The following is a 25,240-nucleotide window of genomic DNA, read 5'->3' on the forward strand; positions in this document are numbered from 1 at the left end:
CCCTTGTACACACGGTCGGACATTCTGGCGGAAAATTTGCGATCGGACCGTGTTGTCGGATAATCCGACCATGTGTGGGCTCCATTGGACTGTTTCCGTCTGAATATCCGACCAACAAAGTTTTAGAGCTGGGCTATAAAATTTTCCAACAACATGGTCCGATCGGACTATGTCTGATCGTTTGTAGAGAATTCCGATCGGACAAAGTGCCACGCATGCTAAGATCAAATTCCTAGACCAAAGCTATTGGCTACTAGCCTGAACGTAGTCCCATCGTAACTAAATAACGTCATCACATTACGAACGATCAGATTTTCCGACCGATCTTGTGTATGCAACACAAGTTTCGGACAAAATCCGTCAGACAAAATCTGATGGATTTTGTTGTCGGAATGTCTGACCGTGTGTACAAGGGCTTAGTCTTTTTGGGGATGTCTCTACCAGCTTTGCACATCTAGAGAGGGTCATTTTTGCCCATTTTTCTTTGCAAAATATCTCAAGCTCTGTCAGATTGGATGGAGAGCGTCTGTTCAAGTCTTGCCACAGATTCTCATTGGATTTAGGTCTGGACTGTGACTGGGCCATTCTAACACATGAATATGCTTTGATCTAAACCATTCCATTGCAGCTCTGGCTGTATGTTTTGGGTCGTTGTCCTGCTGGAAGGTGAACCTCCGCCCCAGTCTCAAGTCTTTTGCAGACTCTAACAGGTTTTCTTCTAAATTTGTCCTGTATTTAGCTTGGGATTTTTTTTATAACCTAACCCTGTTTTAAACTTCTCCAACTTTATCCCTGACCTGTCTGATATGTTTTTTGGCCTTCTTGATGCTTTGTTCACTAAGGTTCTCTAACAAGCCTCTGAGGGTTTCACAGAACAGCTATATTTATACTGAGATTAAATTACACACAGGTGTACTCTATTTACTAATGTAGCACTGACCCCTCCCGAAGGAACTGCTGATTTTATTGGGCTTACTGTTACCTTCTTGACCGCTTCTTCGTCTAAGGGTTCCCGTGGTAGATGGCCCAAAGTAATGTGGAAACTGACACTGGATCTTCTTTTGAGTTATTTATTTGAAGCAAAACAGAGTCTCTCAGTTTAGGGTAGAGGGTTAGCTGTAAGTTGAGGTACATTAGACTGCAAAAATGGAATAGTCTCTTATAGGAAAAACCCAGAGAACAGCAACTGTTTCACAGCTGGATTCCACAACCCCCGGATAGACCTCCTCTCACTAGGCCTAGCAGCCGGTAGGGCATTAAGTAAAGTCTTTGCCACAGACTTGAGGGTAGAATATTTTAGAAAGTCTCTGCCATAGACTTGAGCTTACTGAGGGACATAGATAAATAATTTAAAGAGCTATCATACGGTACCAGTATCTCTCAGCCGATCCAGCGGTACCGTATGAGTATAGATCCATGTAGTGTTCTTCAACTAAGCCTCCAGGCTACTTCAAAGAAGCCAGCCTTGCGAACGGCCTTCTCCTGAAGAGTCCTCCTCTGGGGTTTCTCCAGTTGCTGGGCCTCTCCCTTAGATGAGATGGCACCGGACCACCTTTGGATCAACAGGCCCCCCGAAATCCATTCAGGCCTGTACCTGCAGTTACGTTGCCTCGGGCTAGCCAGCCTCGAGACTTGCAAATGCATGGTTCCTCACCCCAGGCCAGGAGGGCCAGGGGGATGGTCAGGAGGACCAGAACCAAACAGGCAGAAAAGATTCTCTGCATCCCCGAAGCACCTGATGACGGTACCTTAAATACCACCTCCCAGAGGAGAACACTCCCACTGGGTTGGTTCTGAAAGAAACATGGCATTCAATAAACCCAGCTAGACTGCGTTCTTAGTCTTGCCGGTGGTGACAGCGACACCTGTGGTCAAGGAGAGCCCAGTGCAACCCAGCTGGACTGGTACTAAAACCAGCAATTTAGTAAAATTAGCCCCAAAACCCAACTGTAGTTTCAGGAGATTAAACTTTGAAAAACATATAGCGCATGCTCGTCAGGAGCCAGCGCTACACTAATTGTGTGACTTCTGAAGGCAATTGGTTCCACTACAGTGGTGTGAAAAAGTGTTTGCCCCCTTCCTCATTTCCTGTTCCTTTGCATGTTTGTCACACTTAAGTGTTTCGGAACATCAAACCAATTTAAACAATAGTCAAGGACAACACAAGTAAACACAAAATGCAATTTGTAAATGAAGGTGTTTATTATTAAAGGTGAAAAAAAATCCAAACCATCATGGCCCTGTGTGAAAAAGTGATTGTCCCCCTTGTTAAAACATACTATAAGGCCGCGTACACACGGGCGGACTGTTCGCCCAACCTTGTCCGCTGAACAGTGTTTGGGCGGACAGTCCGCCCGTGTGTGGGCTTTCAGCGGACAGTTTCAGCGGACAGTTGGACGGACAAAGTCTTTCGGAAATTCCGAAAAACTGTCCGCTGAAACTGTGTTTGAGCGAACAGTCCGCCCGTGTGTAGGCCACTTTCGAAATGAGCAAACTGTTCCCGCTCGGAAAGTCCGCCCATTTCGAGCGCGTGTGCAGGTAGGCGGGGCCCGCGAAGGAGACGTCGCGGGCTCCGCCGCCTGGAATGGGCTTAAAGGGGAACCCCAACGCCGAAAAAAATCGGCGTGGGGGTTTCCCCAAAGTCCACACCAGACCCTTGTCCGAGCACGCTACCCGGCCGGCCAGGAAAGGGGGGCGAGCGAGCGCGCCCCCCTCCTGAGCCGTACCAGGCCGCGTGCCCTCAACATGGGGGGTGCCTTGGGGAAGGGGGGGCCAAGCGGCCCCCCCATCCCAAAGCACCTTGTCCCCATGTTGATGAGGACAAGGGCCTCTTCCCGACAACCCTGGCCGTTGGTTGTCGGGGTCTGCGGGCGGGGGGCTTATCGGAATCCGGGAGCCCCCTTTAAGAAGGGGGCCCCCGGATACCGGCCCCCCACCCTATGTGAATGAGTATGGGGTACAATGTACCCCTACCCATTCACCTGTGAAATAAAGTACAAAAAAAAACACAACACAGGGAAAAAATATTTTCTTGCACAGCTCCGGGGGTCTTCCGTCTTCGGGGGTCTTCTCGCCGGACTCCTCCGCTATCTGTGTGTAGCTCTTTTACTAGCGGAGGAGTCCGGCTTTCTTCCTCCCCGCCGCCGGCCTCTTCTCCCGACTTCGGGGGTCTTGTCCCCCTCTTCGGTTCTTCTGCCGGGCCACCGCGCCTTCTTGTAGCTCTTTTGCAGGTGGTGGCCCGGTCTTCTGTCGCCGCTGCCTTCCGTTCTTCTGTCGCCGCCTTCGGTTCTTCTGCCGGGCCACCGCGCCTTCTTGTAGCTCTTTTACAGGCGGTGGCCCGGTCTTCTGTCGCCGCTGTCGCTGTCGCCGTCGCCGCCTTCCGTTCTTCTTCTTCTTCTTGTTCTTCTTCTTCTTCTCCAGGAGATGTTGACACGTCGCTCTCTCCGGCCGGAATGCCAGAGCCGCGCTGTGCGGTCACTTATATAGTGACAATGGGGCGGTGTCACATGGTATATGTCACATGGGTTGGTCACATGGGTTGATGTCACATGGGGACTATGACATCGTAAGGGGGCGGGGTCACCATGTGACCAACCCATGTGACATATACCATGTGACACCGCCCCATTGTCACTATATAAGTGGCAGCGGAGCGTGTCCCTGGCATTCCGGCCGGAGAGCTCGTCGAGTCAACATCTCCTGGAGAAGAAGAAGAAGAACAAGAAGAAGAACAAGAACGGAAGGCGGCGGCGGCGGCGACGACAGCGGCGACAGAAGACCGGGCCACCGCCTGTAAAAGAGCTACAAGAAGGCGCGGTGGCCCGGCAGAAGAACCGAAGAGGGGGACAAGACCCCCGAAGTCGGGAGAAGAGGCCGGCGGCGGGGAGGAAGAAAGCCGGACTCCTCCGCTAGTAAAAGAGCTACACACAGATAGCGGAGGAGTCCGGCGAGAAGACCCCCGAAGACGGAAGACCCCCGGAGCTGTGCAATAAAATATTTTTTCCCTGTGTTGTGTTTTTTTTTGTACTTTATTTCACAGGTGAATGGGTAGGGGTACATTGTACCCCATACTCATTCACATAGGGTGGGGGGCCGGTATCCGGGGGCCCCCTTCTTAAAGGGGGCTCCCGGATTCCGATAAGCCCCCCGCCCGCAGACCCCGACAACCAACGGCCAGGGTTGTCGGGAAGAGGCCCTTGTCCTCATCAACATGGGGACAAGGTGCTTTGGGGTGGGGGGGCCGCGCGGCCCCCCCTTCCCCAAGGCACCCCCCATGTTGAGGGCACGCGGCCTGGTATGGCTCAGGAGGGGGGCGCGCTAGCTCGCCCCCCTTTCCTGGCCGGCCGGGTAGCGTGCTCGGACAAGGGTCTGGTGTGGACTTTGGGGGAACCCCCGCGCCGATTTTTTTCGGCGTTGGGGTTCCCCTTTAAGCCCATTCCAGGCGGCGGAGCCCGCGACGTCTCCTTCGCGGGCCCCGCCTACCTGCACACGCGCTCGAAATGGGCGGATTTGCCTCCTCCTTACGTGGGCGAGTCCGTTCATTTCAAAAGTTGAGCGAACTGTTTGGCAAACAGTTCGCTGAAACAGTCCGCTCGTGTGTGGGCAAGTCCGCTCATGCAAATTTTGAGCGGACTGTTTGCCGAAACTGTTTGACGAACAAGGTTGGGCAAACAGTCCGCGCGTGTGTACGCGGCCTTACTGTGGTTGTCCACACCTGAGTTCAATTTCTCTAGCCACACCCAGGCCTGATTATTGCCACACCTGTTCACAATCAAGGCATCACTTAAATAGGAGCTGCTTGACACAGTAAGGTCCACTAGAAGATCCTTAAAAGCTACACATCATGCCGAGACCCAAAGAAATTCAGGAACAATTGAGAAAGAAAGTAATTGAGATCTATCAGTCTGGAAAGGGTTATAAAGCCATTTCCAAAGCTTTGGGAATCCAGCGAACCACAGTGAGAGCCATTATCCACAAATGGCGAAGACATGGAACAGTGGTGAACCTTCCCAGGAGTGGCCGGCCGCCCAAAATTACCCCAAGAGCGCAGCAACGACTCATCCAAGAGGTCACAAAAGACCCCACAACAACGTCCAAGGAACTGCAGGCCTCACTTGCCTCAGTTAAGGTCAGCGTTCATGCCTCCACCATCAGGAAAAGACTGGGCAAAAATGGCCTGCATGGCAGAGTTCCAAGGAGAAAACCACTGCTGAGCAAAAAGAACATCAAAGCTCGTCTCAATTTCTCCACAACACATCTTGATGATCCCCAAGACTTTTGGGACAACATTCTGTGGACCGATGAGACAAAAGTGGAACTCCTTGGAAGGTGTGTGTCCAAGTATATCTGGCGTAGAAGGAACACTGCATTTCATAAAAATAACATTATACCAACAGTAAAATATGGTGGTGGTAGTGTGATGGTCTGGGGCTGTTTTGCTGCTTTAGGACCTGGAAGACTTGCCGTGATAAAAGGAACTATGAATTCTGCTGTCTACCAAGAGATCCTGAAGGAGAATGTCCGACCATCTGTTCGTGTACTCAAGCTGAAACGAACTTGGGTTCTGCAGCAGGACAATGATCCTAAACACACCAGCAAGTCCACCACCGAATGGCTGAAGAAAAACAAAATGAAGACTTTGGAGTGGCCTAGCCAAAGTCCTGACCTGAATCCTATTGAGATGTTGTGGTATGACCTTAAAAAGGCCGTTCATGCTCGAAAACCCTCCAATGTAACTGAATTAGGACAATTCTGCAAAGATGAGTGGGCCAAAATTCCTCCAGGACGCTGTAAAAGCCTCATTGCACGTTATCGCAAACGCTTGGTTGCAGTTGTTGCTGCTAAGGGTGGCCCAACCAGTTATTAGGTTTAGGGGGCAATCACTTTTTCACACAGGGCCATGATGGTTTGGATTTTTTTTCACCTTTAATAATAAACACCTGCATTTTGTGTTTACTTGTGTTGTCCTTGACTATTGTTTAAATTGGTTTGATGTTCCGAAACACTTAAGTGTGACAAACATGCAAAGGAACAGGAAATGAGGAAGGGGGCAAACACTTTTTCACACCACTGTAGATCTTAGTTAGGGGTATCAGATTAAAGGGGGCTGAATACAAATGCCCCCCAGACTTTTCACATATTTATTTGTAAAAAAAAAATTTAAAAGCATTTATCATTTTCCTTCCACTTCACAATTATGGCCCACTTTATGTTGGTCTATCACATAAAATCCCAATAAAATACATTTACGTTTTTGTTTTGGTTGTAACATGACAAAATAAGGAAAATTGCAAGAAATACTTTTTATGAATAGTTTTCAAGGCACTGTAGTTAGATCCTCAAACACTTCATTCAGATTGGGGGGTGAAGAAGATGGGGCACTATTACATTCAAATTTACTCCACTTCAGAAAACCCAAGTAGCGTGGGAAAATCTTAATAGATGAGTGCCAATCGCTAGATTTTTCCTCTTTTGAGATCCCTCTCCATCTTTTTCTGTTTACACCTCCCTTCTGGAAAAGTTGATTGAAGTCGCCTGAGACATATCTAGGTCCAGCCACTAAAGCATGTGTAGGAGCTTCTTGTTCTTTTATAGCTGCCCTATGAGTTTCAGTTTTTTCCTCCTTCAGGAATTTCTAAAGCCCCATACACACTATCAGATTGTCTGCTGGTTTTTTAATTCCGATTTACCAAAACCATATAATATGAGGTCTAAGAGTTTTTTCTCCCACATTTCTTTCTCAGGTAGACATTACATTTTCATATCTCTAAGCCCCTGTACACACGGTCGGAGATTTCAACAACCAAATCCATCGGATTTTGATCGTCGGATTTTGTCCGAAACTGTTGCATACACACGGTCGGACTAAGTTGTCGAAAAATCCGATCATTCAGAACGTGATGACGTAATTTCGTTACGATGGGACTACGTTCAGGCTAGTAGCCAATAGCTTTGATGTAGGAATTTGATCTGAGCATACGTGGCACTTTGTCCGATCAAAATTCTCTACACATGATCGGAGTATGTCCGATCGAACCAGTTGGTCGAAAAATATTTCCAACAAGTTGGAAAACTGGGTCTGACGGATATTCCGACGGAATCAGTCCGATGCATACCACACACAGTCGGATTATCCGACCACACGGTCTGATAGGACACATTCCGACTGATTCTCCGACCGTGTGCACAAGGGCTTACATAATTCTTGCTTTATCTTAGGGCAAGATAAGTCCTCGCCATGAGGATGAGGACAATAGTTTTGATAGTTGAGAGTTTTGATTACGACATACGAATCACCCACATTTTTAGGACTTTTTTCTATAGCACCTTACCAAATCTTTTACAGCCTTACCTGATTTTTCTTATTTTTCCATTGAATTAATGTAGAATTAAATGCAAGTTTCCAATAACCTAACTCATCACTAAGGAAAATCCCAACATGTCTTGAAAACAAACTCCCATTAACAAAAACATGGTTCTGAACACCAAACTGCTTAACAAGATCTTCATTTCTTTTTGTTGTTCTGACATTTGCATGTGATATTTTTTTCAAGTGCCTGTTGAACTGCAAAGTAAAAACATTGCTTGTTACATTACAAATCACTGTTACTGAATTATTACATTAGGAAGTAGGGTTGAGCGAACCCGAACTGCAAAGTTTGGGTTCGTAGCGGACTTTTGGGTTTTTGGGTCCTTGACCCGAACCTAAACAATTGACTGTATGTTCTGGTTTGGGTTCGGTGTTCGGTAATGTAATGGCGCTTTTTTAACAGCTTCAGGGCAGCCAATTAACATTCATTTAACTTGTGTGCCCTTGGAAGCCATCACAGCCATGCCTACTAATGGCATGGCTGTGATTGGCCAGTGCAGCACGTGCTGCTGCTTTGAGGGAGAGAATTAGATAGGAGTCCTGCTTCAGTAATCAAATTACTCAGCGTTCTACCTTGATTTTGTTGTGTGGGTGCAGTGCCAAATCTATTTACCCTGCCCTGAGCCCAGTGCCAGAGAAAATATAACTTTTATCCGTCTCTTAGTTAGGTTGGCGTCGGCGGGCATTTTATGCAAGCTCAATGCACCAGCACTGCATATGTTACTGTGAGATACACCCTTTAGATACTGTTGCTCTATTCTGCTATTCTAAAAAAAACATTTAGGCCAAAAAATATATTTTACAGTGTTTTCTGCATATCTGTGCATGCGAGACACACGCGTTAGATACTGTTCTTCTATTGTGCTATTAAAAAAAAAAAAATTTAGGGCAAAAACTTTTTTTTGAATAGCATTTTCTGCATATCTGTACGTGTGAGATACACCGTTTAGATACTGTTGCTCGATTCTGCTATTCTAAAAACACCCATTTAGGGCAAAAACAGATATTTTGCAGTGTTTCCTGCATATCTGTACGTGTGAGATACACACTTTTGATACTGTTCTTCTATTCTGCTATTCCAAAAAAATAATTTAGAGCAAAAATTATTTTTTTAGGTGCGTTTTCTTCATATCTGTACGTGTGAGATACACCGTTTAGATACTGTTGCTCTATTCTGCTATTCTAAAAACACACATTTAGGGCAAAAACAGATATTTTGCAGTGTTTACCGCATATCTGTATGTGTGAGATACATACTTTAGATACTGTTGTTTTATTCTGCTATTTAGGGCAAAATTATTTTTTTTGAATAGCATTTTCTTCATATCTGTACACCATTTAGATACTGTTGCTCTATTCTGCTATTCCAAAAACACTCATTTAGAGCAAAAAATATATATTTTTCAGTGTTTCCTGCATATCTGTACGTGTGAGATACACACTTTAGATACTGTTCTTCTATTCTGCTATTTCCCAAAAAATTATTTAGGGCAAAATTATTTTTTGGTGTGTTTTCTGCACATCTGTACGTGTGAGATACACTGTTTAGATACTGTTGCTCTATTCTGCTATTCTAAAAACACCCATTTAGGGCAAAAACAGATATTTTGCAGTGTTTCCTGCATATCTGTACGTGTGAGATACACACTTTAGATACTGTTCTTCTATTCTGCTATGCCCAAAAAATATAATTTAGGGCAAAATTATTTTTTTTGAATAGCATTTTCTTCATATCTGTACATGTGAGATACACCCTTTAGATACTGTTCTTCTATTCTGCTAAGGGACGTGGCCCCGGTCGTGGTGCTGCTGGTGGAGCTCCTGTTGCAGGGAGAGGACATGGTTGATCTGTGCCAGCTACACGCACAAGTGAAACACCTTCCTCAGGTGCGAGTAGGCGACAGAGCCTGCAACGGTATTTGGTCGGGCCTAATGCGCCTGTGCGAATGTTGAGGTCAGGACAAGTACAGGTGATAGTAGATTAGGTTGCTGACAGTGCCTCCAGTTCCTTCAAATTGTCTCTCACCCAGTCTATTGCTGAAAGATCAGAGTTGGCACCTGAAGCCGATATCCATCAGTCTTTCACCTCATCCTCTTGCATCCCCTTGCAGGTCATCAAAAAGCAGAAGAGACTGTGCATGATTTGGGGCTCAGCCAAGCAGTCTGAGCCCCAAATCATGCAGCAGTCTCTTCTGCTTTTTGATGACTCTGTTAGCAGGGTTTCCCAGGGCCATCCACCTAGCCCTGCCCCAGAAGTGAAAGAGATTGAGTGAACTGATGCCCAACCACTTATGTTTGAAGATGAGTACATGGAAGGACCATCGCAGCAGGTCTCGGATGATGATGAAACACAGGTGCCAACTGCTGCTGCTTTCGCAATTGTGCGGACTGACAAGGAGGGCAGGGGTGAAGACTGGGTGGAAGATGATGTGGGGGACGATGAGGTCCTCGACCCCATATGGAATCAATGTCATGCAGGTGACCTTTGTGGTTCGGAGGAAGAGGCGGTGGTCACACAGAGCCACAAGCACAGCAGAAGAGGGAGCAGGGTGCAAAAGCAGAGCGTCCATCCCCTAGACAGTACGCCTGCTACTGCCCAATGCAGCAAGGGACCGAGCACACCAAAGCCAGGTCCAAGGAGGTCACTAGTATGGCAGTTCTTCAGACAATGTGCTGATGACAAGACACGAGTGGTTTGCACGCTGTGCAATTAGAGCCTGAAGCGAGGCATAAACGTTCTCTACCTGAGCACACCCTGCATGACCGGGCATCTAAGTGCAAAGGGGAACCCTGCGCCAAAATGTAAAAAGAAAAATGGCGTGGGGGTCCCCCTCAAAATCCATACTAGACCCTTCAGGTCTGGTATGGATTTAAAGGGGAATCCCGTGCCAAAATGTAAAAAAAAATGGCATGGGGTCCCCCACAAAAATCCACAAAAATCCATACCAGACCCTTATCCGAGCACGCAACCTGGCAGGCTGCAGGAAAAGAGGAGGGACGAGAGAGCAGCCTTCTCCTTCTGAAGCGAACCAGAATACATGTCCTCAACATTGGGAGGGTGCTTTGAGGTAGCGGCCCCCCAAAAGCACCTTGTCCCAATGTTGATGGGGAGAAGGGCCTCATCCCCACAACCCTTGCCCGGCGGTTGTGGGGGTCTGTGGGCAGGGGGGCTTATTGGAATCTGGCAGACCCCTTTAACAAGGGGACCTCAGATCCCGCCTCCCCTTTGTGAACTACCATTTCACAGAAAAAGTGTCAAAAAGGTTAAAAAAGACAAGAGACGGTTTTTGTCAAGTCCTTTATTAATTTCATCTTCTTTCCCGGCTTCTTCTTCCATCTTCTTTCTTCTGGTCTTCCTTCGGTGTTCTTCTTCTTCCTCCATCTTCTTCTTACTCCGCTTCTTCCTTTGCTTCTTCCTTTGGTCTTTTTGTCCGGCATCTTCCTCTGGCTTCTTCTGCGCTTTGTCCTCCGCACGATCTGCCTCAGTGGGAGTCTTCCGCTTTGTGACGCTTCTGTTGAGGTGGCAGTTCTTATATAAGGGAGGGCGGGGCCACCCAGTGACCCTGGCCCCCTCTGATGCACGGGGACTTCCCTATGGCTTTCCCCAGGTAGTCAGAAGAGACAGGGTCACCCTGTTAATTAAACAGGTGACCCCGCCCTCTGTTATATAAGAACTGTCACCTCAATTGAAGTGTCACACAGCAGAAGACTCCTGAGCATGAAGTGAGCCCTGTTGAAGCCTACTTTAATCTAATATATACTGTAGTTACCTACCTATTAACAATACTCATAATAATTATATGTATGAATGGATAGACCTTAGGGTGAACTGAATTAAAGGGCGACATTTTTGCCCATTCTTCTTTGCAAAAAATCTCAAGCTCTGTCAGATTGGATGGACAGCGTCTGTGAACAGCAATTTTCAAGTCTTGCCACAGATTCTCAATTGGATTTAGGTCTGGACTGTGACTGGGCAATTCTAACACATGAATATGCTTTGATCTAAAGTTGAATCCATTCCATTGTAGCTCTGGCTGTATGTTTAGGGTCGTTGTCCTGCTGGAAGGTGAACCTCTGCCCCAGTCTCAAGTCTTTTGCAGACACTCACAGGCTTTCTTCTAAGATTGTCCTTTATTTGGCTCCATCCATCTTCCCATCAACTCTGACCAGCTTCACTGTCCATGCTGAAGAAAAGCATTCCCACCACATAATGCTGCCACCATCATGGTTCACGGTGGGGATGGTGTGTTCAGGGTGATGTGGAGTGTTAGTTTTCTGCCACACATAACGTTTTTCTTTTAGGCCAAAAATACAATTTTGGTCTCATCTGACCAGAGCACCTTCTTCCACGTTTGCTGTGTCGCCCACATGGATTCTCACAAACTGCAAAAGGGACTTCTTATGGCTTTCTTTCACCAAAGTCTTTCCACTCTTCCATAAAGGGCAAATTTGTGGAGTGCACGACTTATGCTGCGTACACACGACCGGACTTTTCGATGGATTTTGGTCAGCTCAGGTCCGCCGGACTTTCAAATGAACGGACTTGGCCACGCACGATCACTCCAAAAGTCTGATGGATTCGAACGTGATGATGTAGAATAAGGAAGTTCATAGCCAGTAGCCAATAGCTGCCCTAGCAGCCGAGTCCCGTGGACAAATTTGAAGCCAGTCTTATTTCTAGGTCCGCCGGACTTTTGGGAAGAAAAAGTCAGCTGGAGCCCACACACGATCGAATTGTCCGACACACTCTGGTCCGCCGGAAAGTCTGATACTGTGTAATAGTTAGAGAAAAAAGAGAACTGCGCTAACCTCAAATGCCCAAAGTGAATGGGGTATGTGTATGTGCCAGACCCACGATATGAGTCTTAGTATCTTAAGACCACCTCAAAGATATAGTGCGTACTATTATATGTACAAATAAATAAAATTAAATGCAAAAACAGGACACAAATATGTGTCAATAATGTGAATTCCCCAAACGCAATACAGAATATATAAATCTCTGTGCATATACCCTTAAAATGAAAAATTATTATGTTTTCAGTTTTTTAGTTTTTTTACATGAAATAAAATATCAAAAAGTATTTTAAGACACTCTACATAATGTCCATATAGTTATATAACAAAATATAATGAAATGTCCATATGGTAAATAAACACCGGTGAAAAAAACTCCAAAAAGCTGAATTAGAAGTGCACAAATTAAAAATCTTCTCCAGAAATGTAATGTGCCTTTCCCATCACCGAATGAATGAATTGGCTCCTTACCAGATCCAAGCGACCCCCCGTTACAGAGGGTCACCACAGGCGAAAACAATCAAAGGATATCCGGGTAGCGGTTCCCCCTCAGGCGATCCCGACTCTTTCACGCAATAGGGTTATGGCTGTTGCTCCACATATCACTCCCAACTCAACGTGGTATCACATAGGGAAAAGCATAGGCTCCAGATAGTGTAAAACCAATGATTTTAATTTGCAAAAAACGAACGTATACACTTACATAAAAGACTTTAAAAGCAGGTTCAAAACAGAAGCGTGCACCGGCCGGATACACGCCAACGCAGAGACCAACCCGTCCTTCCTGGTCTAAAAAGAACGAACACGACTGGGGTGACGTCAACACGTTCGCACCGCCCTATGCGTTTCGTAATAATTTACGTCGTCCAGGGGCCCCTATGTGATACCACGTTGAGTTGGGAGTGATATGTGGAGCAACAGCCATAACCCTATTGCGTGAAAGAGTCGGGATCGCCTGAGGGGGAACCGCTACCCGGATATCCTTTGATTGTTTTCGCCTGTGGTGACCCTCTGTAACGGGGGGTCGCTTGGATCTGGTAAGGAGCCAATTCATTCATTCGGTGATGGGAAAGGCACATTACATTTCTGGAGAAGATTTTTAATTTGTGCACTTCTAATTCAGCTTTTTGGAGTTTTTTTCACCGGTGTTTATTTACCATATGGACATTTCATTATATTTTGTTATATAACTATATGGACATTATGTAGAGTGTCTTAAAATACTTTTTGATATTTTATTTCATGTAAAAAAACTAAAAAACTGAAAACATAATAATTTTTCATTTTAAGGGTATATGCACAGAGATTTATATATTCTGTATTGCGTTTGGGGAATTCACATTATTGACACATATTTGTGTCCTGTTTTTGCATTTAATTTTATTTATTTGTACATATAATAGTACGCACTATATCTTTGAGGTGGTCTTAGAGAAATAAGATACTAAGACTCATATCGTGGGTCTGGCACATACACATACCCCATTCACTTTGGGCATTTGAGGTTAGCGCAGTTCTCTTTTTTCTCTTTCTGTTTTGTGTATTTTTGGTGTACATTTGAATTGCAGCTTCCGACCAATATCATTCTTATTCCGTAGCGCAGTTTTTTCCTTTTTACTCCCTACTGTGTAATAGTTGTCCTGTGGACAGATTCTCCCACCTGAGCTGTGGATCTCTGCAGCTTCTCCAGAGTTACCATGGACCTCTTGGCTGCTTCTCTGATTAATTCTCCCCTTGCCTGGGCTGGTCAGTTTAGGTAGACGGCCATGTTTTGATTGGTTTGCAGTTGGGCCATACTCTTTCCTTTTTCCGATGATGGATTGAACAGAGCTCCATGAGATGTTTAAATCTGGTGATTTTTTTTATACCCTAACCCTACTTTAAACTTTTCTACAACTTTATCCCTGACCTGTCTGGTGTGTTCCTTGGTCTTTATTATGCTGTTTGTTCACTAAGGCTCTCTTTTACACTGAGGCATTTTTCAGGTGCTTTTGGGCTAAAAATATACACCTGTAAAGCGCCTGAAAAACATCTTACCTGCAATCTCAGTGTGAAAGCCCAAGGAGATGTGCAGGCAGGATGTTAAACTCCTGCAAAAAGCATCTTTGGAACGGTGAAGGAGCGTTGTACACACCGCTCCTCCATCACTCCTGCCTATTGAAATGAAAGGGTAAGGGCAGATTTTATTTAGGGGTATCAGAGTAAAGGGGTCTAAATACAAATGCCTCTCCCTCCCACTTTTCACATATTTATTTGTTTAATTTATCACTTTCATTCCACTTAACATTTATGTGCCACTTTGTGTTGATCTATCACATAAAATCTCAATAAAATATATTTACATTTTTGATTGTAACCTGACAAAATGTGGAGAATTTCAAAGGTTATGAATACTTTTTGAAGGCACTGTACCTGTAATTACAAACAGTAAGCTACAAGCTGGTCGCCTTTCACAAATCACGACTCATTGACACATGTCCACTGAAGGATTCTAATAAATGCCTCTGCTATTTTTGACCACATTTGTGCTCACCTTGTGTCTATATTTTTCTTCATCGTCTATCTGACCTTTAGGAGAAGAATAATTCTGGGACGAGTACAGAACCTGCAGACCATTTACCAAGAATTCCATTGCTCGATACACAGGATCTGTAGTCCTGTCAGATGAGTAATCTCCGACGTCCGGTAAATGTTCTTGACCCGTACAATTGTGAAGAGAAATATAATGAATATTTTCATACAAAGTATCTTTTTCTTTGTTTCCTGATGAGCAGAAAAGTGTTGTCATCCACAGATTTTCAAGTAACTTGTCTTTTGGGCGGATCATTGGATGGAAACCATCTACAAAATTCTTGAAATTTTTATCGGCTTCGGACCAAAAGTTCAAGGATAAACTACAATTCAAAATCTCCGGATACTTTCCTATAAGAGCAATACTTGAGGCCCAATTGGGTGGAAGGATCAATGTTATGTCCCTGAATAATCTTCTCAGTGAGGATTCAAATATTAAATCATGATATGTTCCACAGAGTATGATCACTTTTACCGATGTTTTTTTAATGGCTCTATACAAACTTTCCACAACATGCCATTCAGGCTTTAATACACTGATACGCTGATATGCTATAAAGGCCACACAAATTTTAAACTCTGACAAAATTCTTAATAACAGAAGCGATGCTCTCTCCCCACTTTCATCCACAGATGATATTATTCCAACCCAAGTCCATCCAAAATGTCTGATAAGTTCTGATATATAATGATAAATCATAAAGTATTCATTAACTGAACTGTAAATAGAAGGAAAAATAGCTCTTTCGAGCCGATCGCCCATTGCCCCATAAACAACCTAAAATAAAGGAGACGAGTTTCAACATTGAGGCAAAAAACTAACAAGAGATGTCTAAGCTTCAAAGGATTTAGGTAGACATGGCTTTCTAAAATGTCATGTTGTCCCCTTCATACTCGAATGCCCATGGGGTCTCCAATCTTTCCAAACAAGGGGCCAGTTTACTGTCCTTCAGACTTTAGGGGAGACGAACTGTAACCAGTGGGAGTAGAAAATGTCCCATCATTGGTGTCAGTGGGAGTAAACAATGCCACATCTTTATTGGCAGGAATAGTGCCCCATCATGGATGTCAGTGGGAGAAATATTGCCCCATTATTGGTGTTAGTGGGGGAAATGGTGTCCCATTGTTGGTGTCAGTGGGAGGAATAGTGCCCCATCATTCGTGTCAGTGGGAGGATGGGGCATAATTCCTGCCTCTGACAATAAAAAATGGGTACTTTTCCTCCTACTGACACCAACTATTTCTACCCAAATAGGATAGATCAGGCATTGTTTACTCCCGATAAGAATAAAGGAAAGCAAAGGGCCACATTTGGTCCTCGGGCCACAGGTTGGAGACCACTGGTCACATCTAACACAGCATTCCTGCGCTCATGTACAAACACTGTAACTCTTTAAGCTCTCTGTTTTTTTCCTGCAGCTCCCTGCTGCTTTGTCGCTAGGACACGGTCTCGGGCCTCTGACTGTCCTGTCCCAGACAGCACGGTGCAGACATGCACCTCTCTGCTCCCTTTCAACACATATGGACTCTTCGGTAGGCTGGAGCCCTGAACTCTAATCCTGACTCTCCTAAGAATACTATCAGTGGTTGTTCTCTACAAAAACCGGCCCAGACTGCCTTTTAACACTGTGACAGAGTACCCTACTGTCATAATATATATACTGCACTTCTTTCACCTATTGGTAAAATTTTCTATTAAAAAAGACATGCAAAACAATAAATAAAAAGAGCAACTGAGACTTAAGACATCATTCATGTTATTATACTCACTTGGACATGGTTATAGATAGATAATATCTGGGCCATAGGCAAGGTGGTGGTTAAACTCTGGTCTCCAAGAAAACCAGCTAATTTCTGGTGGTCTCTGCAAGAATAGTTTGGGATAGTTTTTCCGGGTCCAGATAAAATCTGTAAGACACTTTTTATGGCTTTTCTGGGATCAGAACACGAGTCATAAAGATGATATCCTAGAGTCACATTAGGCAGGATGGTTGGATTTTTATTAATTTGGTCAATGGCAAAAAGGAACATTTGAAGTTTCTTGTAGTAATGATGCAGGGGTCTGTTGATATAATATGTTAATAACTTGGATACAAGAGCTCATCAGTTTCCCAAAACCTAGTGGTTTAGTGACCAAATGGAAATGAAGAAAGCTTATGCCAACAAATCATATTTCACCTTTTAAAGTTGAACTCCTGGCTGATCTAAAAAGCACTATTATAATTGTCAAAAATTTGTAAACTGGAATATCTTTAGGGATGAGCTTCTGGTTCAGGTCATCCATAAGTTCAATCTCAGCCCAAGTTGTTTTCAGTTTGCTGAATGCAGTGAATGGACATACTAAATGGCCAGCATTGATCAGTTCACCCACCCACCTGCCTGAACCTTTGACTACTGCAGAAGGAGGTCATTCATTTAGTGGTGGTATCACTACAGGTGATGACAACTTTTTGCTGTTCGCCGACTTGTCTTAAATTGTGAGGTAGCTGGCATGACCATAGCATAAATCTATCCATGGCCGCCAAGGCCACCCCCTGTTCATGCGCCTGGCCCCTTTCAGTGCATTAATTAGAGCGGCCAGTTTTTTTAACCACCTAATTAGAGCCAGAGGCTCTGATAGTCTTCAAAATAGGATGGGCTTGGGTCGAAGAGAGTGCAACTGGAGCCTACCCAAGTGTATTACAACAGCAAATGAATATTTGCTGTTGAATCACTAATCCTCAATCTGGCCAATCGGGAAGCGGGTCTGATACCCGTCACCCCACTGGCTGAAAGGACAGGTGATCCTATTGGATACCTAGGAGGAGTAGAGAAGAAACATGGTGGAAATGAGGAGGAGAAGACAGAGCCGCTGGCCAGTGCCTAGATGCCAGATCCCGTCGCCGTTCCTCAGAGGCCTGATCCCCACCACTGCTCCTTGGATGTTCACCACCTAGATGTGGTAAGTGCCGGTGGACCGACCGGCAGATAGTCGAGGGGTAGTGGGGGGTGAGTGGGTGTGGGGAGGTCAGCTGTTAGCTGCCCCCCCCCAAACAAAAGAACACCAGTCGCCCACCACTAAGATTAAGGTGCATGGTGAGTTCAGAGACGTTATGTGCTGTGTGTCTGTCTGCCATAATGTAGTTCGGAGTGACTTAGCAGCTAGAAGAATGAGTACTATGACAGTACAAATTTCCTTGGGAAAACACTCTATACCCGGATATAGTAGGTCTAGTGCCAGGTCAGGCTCCATGCTTACTCCTGTGATTTGTGATATAAGCTGAAAAACAAAATGCCAGTAACTAGTTAATTCCTTACAATCCCAAAATATGTGGAAGAGGGTGATATGACTGCATTCTCTCCAACAAAGGGAGGAGTTTTTGGGAAAGAATTTTCCCAGACGGCTCAGGGTTAAATATCACCGGAATAAAAGCATTTGTGATTATTCCTAATGGTTAATGTGAAGTGGGTAGCACTTTGGGAATATCTAATAACCATTATTCATTGATCATCAGTGAAAACGTGATGAAGGTCAGATTCCTACTGAACCAATGTGGGGGGGGGGGGGGGTTGGAGAAGGTAATTTTATTGTGTATGAATGAGTAAAATAATGATATAGCCTTGGTTGTGGGTAGGGATGAGCTTGCTATTCGAGTCGAAGGGTTCGCACGTTCAGCAAATACCGAACGTTATGGGCCGTTCACGGCAAATTCATGTGGCGCTATCGCAGTGCATTGCTGGCTCATGATTGGCCAAGCATGCACTGTGACCCCGCATGCTTGGGCAATCACAGCGCCGGCAGCGAGGAGAGCAATGATTGGCCACAGCCAGGATGCCTGTGGCCAATTATAGCTCAGGCTGTGTAGTACACGCCTCAGACTATATAAGGCCGCTAACGTGGCGGCCGTGTGTAGTGTTCCGGCATCTGCAGGAGTTAGTGGGTGTTGTCTGTGTGCCCTCAGCGCAGTATACACCTGTATCTACCTATATTGCTCTTCTCTAATTGAGCCATCAGCCATCTGCAGGAGTTAGTGGGTGTTGTCTGTGTGCCTTCAGCGCAGTATACACCTGTATCTACCCTTTATTGCTGTTGTCTAATTGAGCCATCTGCCATCTGCAGGAGTTAATGGGTGTTGTCTGTGTGCCTTCAGTGCAGTATACACCTGTATCTACCTATATTGCTCTTCTATAATTGGGCCATCTGCAGGAGTTAGTTGGTGTTGTCTGCCTCCAGCGCAGTATACACCTGTAGCTACCTATATTGTTCTTCTCTAATTGAGCCATCTGCCATCTGCAGGAGTTAGTGGGTGTTGTGTGTCTCCAGCACAGCACAATATACACCTGTATCAACCCTTTATTGCTGGTGTTCTATAATAAAGGCATCTGTAGGAGTTAGTTGGTGTTGTGTGCCTCCAGCACAGCACAGTATACACCGGTATCTACCCTTTAATTGCTGGCGTTCTATATTAAAGGCATCTGCAGGAGTTAGTGGGTGCTGTGTGCCTCCAGCACAGCACAATATACACCTGTATCTGCCCTTTATTGCTGGTGTTCTATAATAAAGGCATCTGCAGGAGTTAGTGGGTGTTGTGTGCCTCCAGCACAGCACAATATACACTTGTATCTGCCCTTTTTTGCTGGTGTTCTATAATAAAGGCATCTGCAGGAGTTAGTGGGTGTTTTGTGCCTCCAGCACAGCACAATATACACCTGTATATGTCCTTTATTGCTGGTGTTCTATAATAAAGGCATCTGCAGGAGTTAGTGGGTGTTTTGTGCCTCCAGCACAATATACACTACCCAATTGTTGGTTTTCCCCTTCTCCCTGCAGGCCATTACCATGTCTGGAAGGCCAACAAGGAGAGGCAGACAGGCAGGAGCCAATAAAAGAGGGCAAGCAGGCTCTGTGTCTAGAGACATCAGTGCTGGTCGTGGACACGGTGCATCGTCATCAGCACGTGGCCATGGGACACGCTTGTCCTTATTTTCGGCAGCTGGACGTTTTGAGCCGCATCATGCCGAAGACTTGGTAGAGTGGATGACCAAGCCCTCATCCTCTCTCACCCAGGCTCAGGGTACTAGCAAAGCAGCTGTCAATGCATCCTCTTCCCTCGTCTCAATGTCATCATCAGTGACTCCTTCCCTAGACCCACCACGTCCTCCTGAGCAGTCATCCGAACTGTTTGAGCACAGTGTTGGGTACATGGTCTAGGAGGATGCCCAGTGTTTTGCAGGCTCTAATGATGATACCCAGCTAGAGGAAGATGGTAGCATGGGCGCAGAGAGAGGGGATGCTCAAGAAGGACAGAAATCTAGCAGTCATGTTCCCCAAGCTGCAGCATACTGCCAGGTTTGCTCCAGTGATAAAGAGATAGGGGGTGATGAGGGAACTGACTCCACGTGGGTGCCTGGTAGGAGAGACGAGGAGGAGGCATATCTCCAATGAGGCAGGATGCCCTCCGGGTGCCAGCTTAGGGGCAGCACACTGACTATATCACACCGCAGAGCTCCGCCTGTGCAGGGAGCTGCCTCTGCGCGTTATTCTAAAAAGTTCTTTGGTGTGGGCCTTTTTTGAGACGAGTGCATCAGATCGCACCGCTGCTATTTGCAACATATGTCTCAAGCATATCTCACGTGGCCAAAACATCAGCCGCTTGGGCACCACATGCTTGACCAGATAAATATTGACCTGCCATGCAGCTCCTTGGCAAGCTTACCTCAAAGACCCACACCAAAGAACAAAGCAGACCTCTCCTTGCTCCTCATCAGCTGGGATCTCCAACCCCACTAGACCTTCAGTCTCTGAAACCTGCACTGAGAGGAATGAGAGTGTAGAATTAGGTGTGCCACAGCCAAGTGCTTGCGGGCACTCTTCTAGCAGTACACCCATGTCCGATTGTAGCAGGCAAATTTCACTGCCCCAGCTGCTGGACCGTAGAAAGAAGTTCACTCCCAACCATCCACATGCCCAGCGGTTGAATGCTAGCTTGGCTAAATTGCTAGCACTTCAACTGCTACCTTTTCAGTTGGTAGACTCGGCCCCCTTCCATGAGTTTGTGTAATGTGCTGTTCCTCAGTGGCAGGTCCCCAAATGCCCCTTTTTCTCACGGAAGGTGATTCCGGCTCTCTACCGGCATGTGGAAGGCAATGTTCTTGCCTCGCTGGACAGGGCGGTCAGAGGTAAGATGTATATTACCGCTGACTCATGGTCCAGCAGGCATGGACAGGGAGGTTACCTGACTTTCACGGCCCATTGTGTCACTCTTCTGGCAGCTGGGAAGGATGCAGGACAAGGTGCAGTAGTGTTGGAGGTTGTTCCGCCACCACGCCTCCAAAATGCTACTACTGGTTGTGACACACATCTCTCCTCCACCCCCTCCTCTTCTTCTTCCTCCATGGCCTCTTCTAGTGCTCTGTCCTCGGAACCAGCGGTGCTCCATAGGCGTTCAAGGGGCTATGCAAGTACACAGGCAAAACAATGCCATGCTGTGCTTGTGCTGGTTTGTTTGGTGGACAGGAGCCACACTGGGACAGATATTTTGTCATCTCTGCAGGGGCAGGCCGAGAGGTGGTTGATGCCACACCAGCTTAAGCCAGGATTGGTGGTTTGTGACAATGGCACCAACCTCCTTTCCGCCCTCCGACAGGGACAACTGACCCATGTGCCCTGTGTGGCTCACGTCCTTAACCTGGTGGTGCAGCAGTTATTGGGCAGGTACCCAGGCTTACAGGATGTCCTGAAGCAGGCCAGGAAAGTCTGTGTGCATTTCCGCCAATCATTTAATGCCTGTGCATGGCTGGCTGAGCTCTAAAAGGAGTTGAACCTGCCCAAGAACGGCCTTATATGTGACATGCCCAGCAGCTGGAACTCAACGTTGGCCATGCTGCAGCAGCTGCACATGCAGCAGAGGTCCATCAATGAGTACCTGTGTGACTACGGCACCAGGACAGGGTCAGGGGAGCTCATTTTTTTCTCACCACGCTCATGATCATGGATGCATGCACTGTCCTGTCACTGTTTGAGGGCGCCACAAGGATGGTGAGCAGTGACAGTGCATGCATCAATGACACTGTACCTCTTGTCCACCTGTTGGAGCATACACTGTGTGCAATACTGGACAGGGCACTTGAGGCAGAACAGAAGCAGGAAGAGGAGGACTTCCTTGCCTCTCAAGGCCCCCTTTATCCAGACAGTGTTCCTGCTGTCCCACCCATCGCACAGGAAAAGGGCGAGGAGGAGGAGGGGGGAGGATGATTGTGTCAGCATGGAGGTGGAGCCTGGCACTCAGCATTAGCAGCAGCAGTCTTGTAGGGATGATTTATAGTCCCAAGAAACCCATGGACTTACATGGCTGGGAGGAGGCTGCTACAGATCATGTTGTCCTTAGTGACCCAGAGGACTCCGGACCGAATGCTTCAGCTAACCTACTCTGCATGGCCTCCCTGATCCTGCAAAGCCTGCGGAAGGATCCTTGTATTCTTCAAATCAAGGACAGGGACCATTACTGGCTGGCCTCTCTCCTTGATCCATGGAACAAGGGTAAGGTTTCCGACCTTATCTTGCCATTGCAGAGGGAGCAGAGGGTGTGACATCTCTGGGAGGCCTTGCAGAAAGGTCTGTGCAATGCGTTCCCAGAGACTGGGAGGTTACAAACTCCTTGTCCTGGACAACATGTTGCTGAGGCATCGGTCAGGAGGAGCGGTGGAGAAGGTAGCTATCTGACCGATGCGTTCAGGCAATTTTTTAGTCCGCAGCCCCAAGGTATGATCGGTTCCAGCAACCATCGCCAGCATCTGATTTACATGGTGCAGTAATACCTAGGGGCAAGGTCAGACTTGGACACCTTTCCCACCGAAAATCCTCTGGCTTACTGGGTCTTGAGGATGGATCACTGGCCAGAGCTTGCACAGTATGCAATTGAGCTACTGGCCTGTCCTGCATCCAGCGTTCTTTCGGAACGCACCTTCAGTGCTGCTGTTGGCTTTGTAACCGATCACAGGGTGCGCCTGTCCACCGATTCGGTTGATCGACTGACCTTCATAAAGAATCAGTCTTGGATCACCACCATCTACCAAGCACCTGAAGCTGATGTAACCGAATAATTTCACAAATATCACATCCATTCAAGACTGCCCATGCTGATGCTGAGTGACTCTTATGTTGACTGTTTAACCTCTTCCTCCTCCGCTGATATCTTGGAAGAACATTTTTGGTTCTGGGTGATGCCGCCAGCCCAATTTTTCAGGGGTGTGTAATTTTTCAGCCCCTGTTTAACAGGGGCATGTAATACAATTTTTGATGCAATGCTTTGCAGCAGGGCTCATTTTTGCACTCCAACTAGAGTATCTGGGAGAGGTTGCAGTGTTGTGGCACCAGCAAGCAGTGCCTAGGGCCCAATTTTTCAGCACTTGTTTAACAGGGGCCTGTAATTACAATTCTTGATATAATATTTCATAGCAGGGCCTGTTCCTGCGCCCACCGAGAATAACTGTGAGGACTTACAGTGTTGTGGCACCAGCACCAGCACCACTACCACCACCACAACCACCAAAGGCCCTATTTTTATACCACTGTTCACCAATGGCATATAATTACAATTCTTGATATAATTGTTCACAGCAGGGCTCTCCAATGCCAACTAAGAGTCACTTTGAGGGCTTACAGTGTTGTGGCAACACCAACACCTTAGGCGTAAATTTCTGCAGAGCATATAGGGCAGGCCCCTACTTTCAAACATCCAACTTACAAACGTCTCCTACCTGCAAACGGAAGGAGACAACAGGAAGTGAGATGAAAAAAGACAAATGGCCAAAAAAATTATACAGGGGTGATAACCCTTCCCTATGTTTTCCAAAAAGCTTAAAAATAGATTTTTTGACTGTAGTTACACTTTAAAATGTACCAGTTCAAAATTACAAAAAGATTCTACTTAACACAACAAACCTACACAGTCCCTGTCTTGTTTGCACCGCCTGTATACTGCTGTTCTGAGTATATAGGGCCTGGGGCCCCACGCCTTTCCCTTTTTAATATGGGTACGGGGTTCACCTTAATATCTGTACAAGACCCAAAGGGGCTGGTAATGGGCAGGGGGGCTACCCATGCCATTTTTCTCAATGATTTTCAACCATATTGCCGGAACCAGATATTACATTAAAACCGCAAGCAGTTAAAAATTACTTTTTTCCCATTAAATGTCATTTTGTGGAGGGACTGTTCTAAACACAGGAAATACGTGCCACTTCACAGGCATACTATAGACACCCCCCAGGCACGATATTTAAAGGAATATTTCACTTTTTTTTTTTCACTTTAATCGTCATTAAAATCAGTGCTCCCCAAAAAAACGGCCTTTCTTAAAAACATTTTAGGCATTGACCCATGTCCCCTGGGGCAGGAGCCAGGTCCCCAAACCCTTTTTAGGACAATATCTTGCATATTAGCCATTAAAATTAGCACTTTTTATTTCAAAAGTTCAAGTCCTATAGACTCCAATGGGGTTCTAAACTTCCCACAAATTTTAAGTCCGTTTGAAAGTTCTGGTGCAAACCGAACCGGGGGTTGTTCGGCTCATCCCTAGTTGTGGGGCTATGATTGGTGAAGCACTTCCAAGCTGTATGATATATAGACAGTTTTGGGTTGAGTTTTCAGGAATGCTGACACACGTAAATATGTAAAAACATGATGAGATATGGTAGGAACTCTGTAGTGCTTCAAAAGACAAGGGTGGAAATTCAGTAAATAGGTCTTCTACCCACTGGACACCTACATTGCTCCACCCCTAAGATCATAGTTATATAGGTTTGAATAAAGACACCAGTCCATCCAGTTCGACCTGAGTGAGTGTCTACCCTCAAGGAGGCCACAAGCCAAGGTCCCCATTGATATACTAAGGCCAATTTTGGACAGAAGCCAATTAACCTACCTGCATGTCTTTGGAGTGTGGGAGAAAACCAGAGCACCCGGAGTTAACCCATGCAGGCACAGGGAGAACATGCAAACTCCAGGCAGGTAGTGTCATGGTTGGGATTTGAACCAGCAACCAGCAACCTTACTGCTAGGTGAGAGTGCTAACCACTACACCACTGTGCTGCCCTAAGCTCATGTGTGTGCATAAAAGAGGATTCAGTATTTACTAAGAGGTTAGTAGTAGAGGGGATAAACCATTGCTTTAGTTGGGTCTGCTGTGTGGCACCAGTAATCTGGAATGCCTACAAAGCCAAATCCTCCAGCTCTCTGATGTTTGATAAGATTGTATTGGGAGCAGTGGGCTTTTTTATTTTGCCAGATACATTTCTTAATAAGGGAAGTGAGTGAATGAAAGTAAGTGGAGGGTACAGGTATAGACAAGGTCCTGAAAATGTAAAGAATTTGTGGCAGGATCATCATTTTAACTGTGGCCATTCTCCCCATCCAGGAAATCCCACAGCTTAAATAGTGCTGCATTGCAGCTTGCAGCTTATTTATGAGTGGTTAATAGTTAGCCTCACTTAATTGTGGGGTCAGGAATATTAGGGTAATTC

General features: G+C 46.0%; 1 protein-coding gene across 1 annotated transcript in view; it reads right to left on the reverse strand.

Moving 5' to 3' along the window:
• The window catches only part of LOC143929565 (vomeronasal type-2 receptor 26-like), a 32,705-nt gene that overhangs the window by 3,996 nt on the left and 3,469 nt on the right, over positions 1 to 25,240 (reverse strand). The window contains exons 2-4 of the mRNA XM_077453443.1: positions 16,508 to 16,799; positions 14,700 to 15,515; positions 7,352 to 7,564 (exon numbers count right to left, since the gene is read on the reverse strand). Coding sequence (XP_077309569.1) covers positions 7,352 to 7,564; positions 14,700 to 15,515; positions 16,508 to 16,799 — 1,321 coding nt within the window. The remainder of the gene's footprint in view (positions 1 to 7,351; positions 7,565 to 14,699; positions 15,516 to 16,507; positions 16,800 to 25,240) is intronic.

This window comes from Lithobates pipiens, unplaced genomic scaffold (genome assembly GCF_037356315.1).
Source record: "Lithobates pipiens isolate NorthernLeopardFrog02 unplaced genomic scaffold, aLitPip1_a1.2 Scaffold_24, whole genome shotgun sequence".
Lineage (NCBI taxonomy): Eukaryota > Metazoa > Chordata > Amphibia > Anura > Ranidae > Lithobates > Lithobates pipiens.